The sequence below is a fragment of the Esox lucius genome, chromosome 4 (assembly GCF_011004845.1).
Source record: "Esox lucius isolate fEsoLuc1 chromosome 4, fEsoLuc1.pri, whole genome shotgun sequence".
NCBI classification, from domain to species: Eukaryota; Metazoa; Chordata; class Actinopteri; order Esociformes; family Esocidae; genus Esox; species Esox lucius.
In genome coordinates this window covers 16811573-16820481 of record NC_047572.1, presented here as the reverse complement: position 1 = coordinate 16820481, position 8909 = coordinate 16811573, and the positions used below count along the sequence as shown (strand labels likewise).

The 8909-nt window shown below is 45.5% G+C and overlaps 1 protein-coding gene across 6 annotated transcripts in view; it reads right to left on the bottom strand.

Annotated features, from left to right (window-relative positions):
* Positions 1-8909, bottom strand: part of ebf1a (EBF transcription factor 1a) — a 47624-nt gene that overhangs the window by 27380 nt on the left and 11335 nt on the right. For all 6 annotated transcript variants that reach the window (XM_010864697.4, XM_020045834.2, XM_010864693.4 and 3 more), the window contains exons 7-10: positions 3611-3692; positions 2585-2726; positions 858-988; positions 216-342 (exon numbers count right to left, since the gene is read on the bottom strand). In XM_010864697.4, the coding sequence (XP_010862999.1) occupies positions 216-342; positions 858-988; positions 2585-2726; positions 3611-3692 (482 nt within the window). The remainder of the gene's footprint in view (positions 1-215; positions 343-857; positions 989-2584; positions 2727-3610; positions 3693-8909) is intronic.

Below are 8909 nucleotides of genomic sequence, written 5' to 3'. Positions count from 1 at the left end.
TATAGAACCGTGTTGTGCCCAGATCTCATGTGTTTGGCATTGGCAGGCTGATTGGACAGCTTGACCATGCTGAGGCTGTCCACCCATCTGCCCCCCCCCCCCCCGTTTGTGTGGCCCCTGTTGCAGAACAGACCGTTTCTTCTTCTGACCATCCCTCTACAGCCAGTCACCATCCTGGATACAGTACCGTTCTATCACTGTGAAGGTGTAGTTACCTGTGTATATGAAGCGACCCGGCGTGCCCTTGCAGAATTGTTTAGACTTGTATGACAGCGTGACCTCCACGACCCCGGGGATGTGTCTGGGCGGAGTCTGCACCCGGATGGCGTGGGCTGTGATCAACTGTGGAGGACAGATGACACAAAGGGGTTCATATGCCATGTCCTTCTCAATGCAGTTCAATGCAGTTTGCAGTCACAGATCTAAGCAGTCACAGATCATAAGCAGTTTAAAAAAGAAGACATGGAGTGACTCATTTAGTATAGAGGAAGTGCTTGCCTGCCTATGTCGCTAGGGCATCCAATGGAATAAAACACTAATTATTAACTACCAATATGGAAAATTGTGAGTTTTATTTTTATTTGTGCATTTTGCAGGTGGCTGGTTTGCATCAACAAACTTCTGATAAAACCACTGCAAACATTTAGCATGAAAGCATGTCTGCCTGTGATCTGTGGGGAGAGTTCCCGGAACCATCCCTACAAAACCTTTAATTATTATCAACCTAGCCAGTGATTGTTCTATGCCGTCGCTGTGTCAATAGTTTTGGGAGATTCGCTGCTGGACACAAAAACACATCTACAGTTACAGCATAAGGAGTCACATATGTTCTGGTAGTGGTTAGTGGTGCTGCTAACCTCACTCCAGACCAGCATGTTGCCGAAGATGACCTGGAGGCCGTCGAAGAAGTTGTCTCCTATGATAATCACTGTGGCCCCTCCTGTGGTCCAGCCCTCACTGGGGCTGATGGCCTTGATGCAGGGGGTCGCTGTGGAGGTAGGGTGTGAAAGCTCATATTTTACAATTTCACGGTAAAATATACAAATTAAAAGACGGGAAAGCATGACAGAATTTAAATAGACACAGGCACAGGCAGACGCTAACCCTGGACAGCAGTGGACTTGAAGAGAATCTTGTTATAAAGATGTACCCTCATTCCTCACAGAATTGGGGATTAAAAGGTACTAAATCGTGTTCACCATTCAGATTGTATGAAGAGAAAAATGAAATTCTCCAATTCCCATCCAGACCTGCTGTGCAGCGTACCACTGGCCTCTGGACCTCATTATTACAGGCTTTAGATTACTGGATCAGATTGGAGAAAAGACCAGCAGTGGAAATACAAATAAATAAAGGCTTAATCTCCTCTACTTTACAGATCCTCAGCTTGTCAGACATGATGTAATTCTTCAACGCAGGGTAATCCACTTTACTTCAGAATGACTTCTGCTCTTTCCCTGTCTCTCTCCTGCCACTCTTTCTTCAATCTCTCTGTTTATCTTCCTTTCTCTCTCTCTCATTCAGCCTCTAACTTTCTCTCTTCATCGGTCCTCCTCTTCCTCCTGCAAACTAAGACATGGTTTCTTTCACAGGCGCTGATGGTGTGTGTGTGTGTGTGTGTGTGTGTCTGTGCCAACCAGATGGTGAAACATGAATCCATGTGATAGGATTAAAATTTGGGATCTTCCTCCTTTTGGCCATCTGTTGTGCTCATTGCTCGTCTAGTAATGTCTGTCACAGGCTTTGATGCCTCACTAGATGTCATCGGGCTCAAATCACTTACACATCCCCTACTACAGCCTTACTCGGGCCAAGACAATTTCTAAAACACAATATCTTCTTCTCTCCTCAGCCCACCCTGTTCCAAATCATATTCTGTTCTGGCCCCACTTGGGTCCCTCTTGCTCTATGGGCTTTACATGGTCCAGCAGTAGTATAAGGGAATAGCTTGCCATTTGGTATGGGGCCAAAGCCTGCACTCATCACAGAGACTTCAACCATAAGGTTCCATGTTAATCTGGTGTACGTCTTAGTTTCGTTTTCATGGTCCTTGGGGTGGACGTCGATCCACACAGGGAAATATGTTCCTCTTATTTACCATCCGGGAAAACAGAATGAAAATCTAACTGGATTACTTTGATTTGGAGAAATCAGAGCCGGCTCTTAATCATCACAACGTATTATGGGTTTGGGTCTGTGTGTGTTTGTGTTTTAACCTGGGAAGAGCTTGAGGAGAGAAAGAGAGTGACAGAGAGAGATTCAGGCTGGCGGATAAACCCAGCCAGGTCTCATAGGAAATAAGCTCAGCATCAGCTTTAAGCTTCCCTGGGCCACATATGCAACACAGTCCTGCTATGACACATGGTTCTCTTAAGACATTGTGGCAATTCTAACAAGAGCAGGCCACTGGGGGAATACAGGATTCACTGCGTCTTTATGTTCTCTTCCTCCTCAGTGCTAAGGATCTCAGGGAGGACAGGAGAGGACTGGGGGTGAGAAGAAAGGGAATGGAAATGAGATGGGAGGGAGGGAGAGAAAAAAGGAGAGGGATAGAGGGGGAGGAAGATGGAGAAAGAGTATTTACCATGCTCCAGGTATGAAGGTGTTCCTTCTGAGGGGTCTAGTCTCCTGGCCCGGCGGCCATGTTTAGAGTTGTTGTGGACAAACATGTTGTCAGAGACTGAGAGGACGTGACCGTCCACACTCACCGTGGTAGATACCACCACCTGCCAAAGACAGACAGGAGAGACAGGGGACAGACAGGATACAGGTGACAGACAGGAGAGACAGGGGACAGACAGGAGAGAGGTGACAGACAGGATACAGATGACAGACAGGAGAGACAGGGGACAGACAGGATAGAGGTGACAGACATGAGAGACAGGGGACAGACAGGATAGAGGTGACAGACATGAGAGACAGGGGACAGATAGGATAGAGGTGACAGACAGGAGAGACAGGGGACAGATACGATAGAGGTGACAGACAGGAGAGACAGGGGACAGATAGGATAGAGGTGACAGACAGGAGAGACAGGGGACAGATAGGATAGAGGTGACAGACAGGAGAGACAGGGGACAGATAGGATAGAGGTGACAGACAGGATACAGGTGACAGACAGGAGAGACAGGGGACAGATTGCAGAGAGTGACAGACAGGATAGACAGGGGACAGATTGGAGAGAGTGACAGACAGGATAGACAGGGGACAGATTGGAGAGAGTGACAGACAGGATAGAGGTGACAGACAGGTGAGACAGATGAGGGAGTGGACAAACAGCGGAGACAGATGACAGAACAGAGAGTGAACAGAAATGGGAAAGAGGTGACAGATGACAGACAGGTGACAGACAGGACAGAGAAGCGACAGACAGGATAGAGATGTGACAGACAGGTGAGACAGGTGACAGACAGGATAGACATATGACAGACAGGTGACAAACATGTGATACAGGTGACAGGCAGGTGAGACAGGTGACAGACAGGTGAGACAGGTGACAGACAGTTACAAGTGAGAAGATTTTATTCAGCAGAAAAAAGCTTTTTTTCAAACAGAATGACATGCTGGTTGTGAAGAAACACATGTGGTTTTAGCGTTCTCTCTGTCTCACCTGGAAGCGTCTCATATCGCGTGGGTTCCCTGCGTTTTTCAGGCAGTTCTGGTTGCACTTCAGGAAGAACTTGAGGAAGAACCTGGTAAGAGACAGGGTGAGGTTGGTTGAGCTGAATGGTTCAGATTCCTAAATTACTGAAATGACCTCCCGGTTCGACGTAGTGCGGATGCGCGTGTGTTTTTATTCATTCATGGAGACAGCTGTGTTTGGTGGACATTACGGTCTTTGAACCAATCACACAACTGACGGACAGCAGCCACCCAATCGTAACAGTGGATCTCCAAGCCACGCCTCTACATCCACCTGTCTGATCATACTGACCCATCAACAGCCACTCCTATTTTAGGCCTTACCCACCTGGCAGAGATCCACTGAGTTCCCCACAGCCTCAAACAGACGTTCCCTCTAATGCCTTCACACACAGGGCCACAGCTGTCGGTGACCAAAGCAACAAACGATTTAAACTTTATCCACGTGGCAAAAGTGACCTCGATATTTGACGGCAACTTGGTTAGGTGGCTTTCAGCAGGCCGTCTGACAATGCATTTTCTGTGTGCTCCTCCACTCCAATAATTGCTTTGTTATGTGTCGGCCCTGTACATGTTCCTGTCCCAAATGGCACCCTACTCCATTTTAGTGCACTTCTTGAGACCAGGAACCATAGGGCTCTAGTAAAATGCAGTGAGCGTTATTGGAAATAGGGTGCCGTTTGAAACACATTCTATAGTAGTAATCACTGGTTCCAGGCTGTTTAAAACTGCTACAATTAGGCAACAGAGCTGCATTATTAACACAGAAAATAACTAGACTTTTTTTGCGGTTTAATGAAACAAAAACATTTATCTCTCTCTCGTAATTATCCAGACAAACACAAATGATTGTGGAAGTAAATTTCAGCAGATGAGTGTGTGTCTGCTTTTCCAGCCTGGCAACAGAAAACACACACACATGCTTAGCCTGGCGGCTGAAAAGTGGTGTAAATAATTACCAAGACAGAAAGCCATATGTGTGATAATTTAATGATCCCACGCTTTCATCAAATTATGACGGGGATTATTTGTCACTTTAGCACAATTAAACACACAATCATCTCCGGAATGAAAAAACAGACACCAATAAAAAGCAGAGGAGCAATAATAACAGCCCTTTCAAGTCATCCCTGCAGCAAACAAATATTATTATGTTTGATGCAACAACTGTTTCAGTCAGCCACAAAACTTTACTCCACTGAGTTGGTCCAGGGTGAGGAGGCCTACGAGGAAACATTTGGAGTCGTACCCCACATTCTATATTGATCTCTAGTATCATGCAATATTGTCACGGTCCTTCTGTATTTGTTTTTCCCCTGTCTAGCTCTTCAACCATTCTCTTCTCTAGTCATCTCTAACTATCCAGTTTGCTTGTCCTCTGTTTTGTGCTCCTGTTGACAGGCGATGTTGCTGTCTGCAGGTGATGCTATAGATCAGTTTCTTTCTGACATCCCTACTTTCATCACACTCCATTTAATCTACTTTCTCATTGCCTCTCTCTCTCCTCTATTGCCCACTACCTTTACACACCTTTCTCTCTATTTCCCTCTCCACCACTCTTCCTCAGTCTCTCTGTCTCTCTCTCCACCTCTCTCTATCTCTCTGAGGTATGTGTGTCGTACAGATTCTCCCTTCTCTACTCCATCAGGGCCCACTGACAGTCCATCCCCTACATAGAGCTTCATCCCCAGCCACAGCTCTGTGGACCTTCCTGTATAAACTAGTGTGTAGGGACCAGGATGCCATTTAGGACATGGGCCAGGGGTGTAACATATTTCTTTCTGCTATGGGGAACCATCTGTCTCATGGGTTAACACAACACTGTTCAACACTGCTTTCCCTGTTTGATTCAGCTTTGATGAAGCCACAGGGCTGTAGGGTAGAGGGCAGAATGTCTCCTTCCCTCCCACACGTATCTCTTTCTCATTTCCAGCACTGAAACTTCTGGGCAACTTTCACAAATCTCCCAGAATTCCAGGGAATTGTTGGACTTCAGAAGTAGTTCCCTGTTCTCCCTCCCTCCAATTTTCACCATCTCTCTGTCTTTCTTTGCCTCTATCTTTCTCCCTCCTCTTTCTTCCTCTCTCTCTTCTCATTGTAAGGACCATGCATCAATGGGACTTGAAAGCCACTTGTTCTGTCGGTGGCATGCTGTTAAAGTAGTCTGTAATATTTCTCCCATCGTGTGTAAAGTGCAATGATTTATTTAAGCAACAACTCTAAATACTGAAACATCCATCCTCTGCATCGTCTTTGTGTGTGTTTGTGTTTGTGTGTGTGTGTGTGTGTGTGTGTGTCTGTGTGTCAAGCCTAGGGGTTTTGCCTCGTCATTAACAAGTGTACCGATGCATGACTTGGTAGGCCATGGGGGTTTTCTGCTCCCTACCCTGGAAGAGTCCTGCCCGTGGAGTCCCCACATCCCCCTGGGCTGGAGCTCCCCAAGACATTTACCACATTCATTTTCCTCCATTTGATTCTACAGAGGATCCTTCAAAACTCCACTGAGTCATTTGATATTTCTGAGACGACATAAATGTTCTGAGATTATTCCTTCTTGGACTGTGGTGGGAGAATTCATGTTCCTGCTTCAATAGTAAAGGAGCTTAGCATCAGCTGATTTGTGTGTGTGTGTGTGTGTGTGTGTGTCTGTTGTGTCAGTAAATGTGTGTTAAATGTGTTGTCCCACTACGTCTCGCCGTTTATCAAACACATTAATAACTTCCTTCTAGACTCTGTCCTCACCTGCCTAGACACATATGGTCACCAATCACAAAATAAGGAATCATGCATACATTAGCATACCTAATTAACAACCCTCTCTATTTAATATGCAAATTCCCTGAGACATTAGAGAATGCCGTCTGTTCTGAATGAATAAATTTGAATGGCAATTAGAGTAATCCTTTATAATTAATGAAAACTGTCAAATTTGGTTCAGGAATAATTTGATTAACGCTATGATGGGACACTCAGTAAGTTCAGCGAGTGGAGTTAAAGATGCGCGCACACACACACACACACACACACACACAAAAACATACACACACACAGACAAAGATGCGCATTCACATATGCCTATGACCAAATTGCACACACTCACCAACATGCGTACACTTACTCTATGTGCACACGCACGTGCACACAAACACACACATGCATGGACGGATGCACACATACGCTCAAGCACCCAGACACACACAAACACTAAAAGGATATCTCTTCCCCCTACCTCGACCTTGCTAACTACCCTCTTGTAAAATGTCCAGAAAGCACATTACAACTAATGACCAGAGTACAACTTCTGGAATATCAACAATAGCCATACTTGTACTTGTACTGTATCAATTGGACATAAAAAGGTTTCATTTCAGCCCATTTGAGAACAACGTGATTAATGAACAACAACACTCCCTCTCGTTCTCATTCTCTTTTCTCTCTCTCTCTCTCTCTCTCTCTTTCTCTCGCTCTCTCTATTTCTTCATCTTTCTTTCCTCTCCCGAAACGACAGTTCTGTATGCCTGTTCCAAGCGGGCGTAAAACCTGATGCTGTGCATCAGTAGCCGGGGCCTTCAGGACGTGTTGTGATCTGGAGTCGTGTTTTAAATCCTGTTCAGCATGTTTTTCTTCTGCTGGATGGTACTTTACATCTATGTCTGATTTGATTTAGCGTAGTGTGAGCTCATTACCTCTCTCTCACTCTCTCTCTTTATGAGCCCATTCACATTACAACAATTGTGGTGACAAGAATTTCATTTAAATTACATTTAAATAATATGTAAATACCATTTTCTATTCAGACTTCCAGGGAGAAACTCTTGCTGCGGCTGAGGTACACCGTGAGGTGTAAACACAAGCATGCAGTTCTTTGGCCTTCAGTCCTAGCAGGAGTCTTAACTCACTGACTGTGTTGTTCACCCAGTAACAAACATGTTGCTCTCCATCAAACAAGTGCGGTTGCTGGTGATAGTAGAACTTTTGAGGTGTCAGTTTGAGACATTTTTAGTTGTTTCCCAATGATAATATAATTTTTTCTGTCTCTGTCTCTCTCTCTGTCTTTGTCTCAGGTCTCAAGTTAGTGAATGGGTCCAATTTGACCTTAACACCTAATAAAATCCAACTCCCTCAGGCGACTGGTTCTGGATCCCGCTCAATAAGACTCTCTCTCTCTTTCTCTTTTTTTCCGCTTTTTTTTTCCGAAACTCATAAACACACAATACTAGTGTTAGTGAGAACCCTGACAGAAATACGTCATTAACACACACTTAGACAGGCACATAAACACACACGCACGCCTACACACTCAACACACACATGGCTGTGCATACATTATGCCCTAGAAACACCACACACACACGCAAGCACACAAACACACACACACACTGCCATTAAAGAGCAGACAGCTAACCTCCGAATAGGATAACCAGAAGCAGACACGAGTTGCATTAGGGGTCCATAAGACTGGGAGGGATGGGAGATGTGAGCGGAATGGGCCGGCAACGAGGGGAGAGAAGGAAAGAGAACAGGAGAGCGATGTTGGAGAAGACTGGCCGGGCAGAAGAGGAGCCAAGGTAGGAGAGGTAGGCGAATGGGGGAGGGGAACGGTGAGGTGAGGTGGGAGGAGGGGTATGAATGAGGGGGAAGGCAGTGAGGGTGATGGAGAGGTGACATTTCCAGGGCCGGATGGACAGTGGGACGGAGGCCAAGACGGTTATCCAAGCGGAGGAATGTCAACAGAAACACACGCACAGAGCTCTGAGATAAAGGTGTGTGTCAGAAATGCGTGCGTGCCAGTTTCAGGGTTCGTTGTCCCATTTTTCCTTTCAGGGGTTCTTAAAACACTCTTACACACATGGATATAAAATATAAATCACACATTCACACACTCTCCAGGAACACTAGTGTTCACAGCTGTTCATTACTTATTGAACACCTACAAGAGTGCACAAACAGGCTGGAGGTGAGTGTCTATGTGTTCGGTTCATATTTCTGTGTGTCTTCTTTTTCAACATCGCCTGACAAACTACTTCATTGTGCAACTCCACTTTTCCCACGATGTGATAAGCCATCAGCTTGTTCCTATAATAGCCCTCTAAAAATTGAGGATCGGAGCAAAGCTTTCATGGACTGGGCCATCTCTAAATTGTGAGGAGGAAAAAAACATCCTCCCATCTCAGGGAGGGCCTGTCTACAGCTGGCCCTGTGATGTTGGGTTGATTAGAGGCAGCTCTTCACTTAAAACAATACATGAGATCCAGCATTTTGTTACA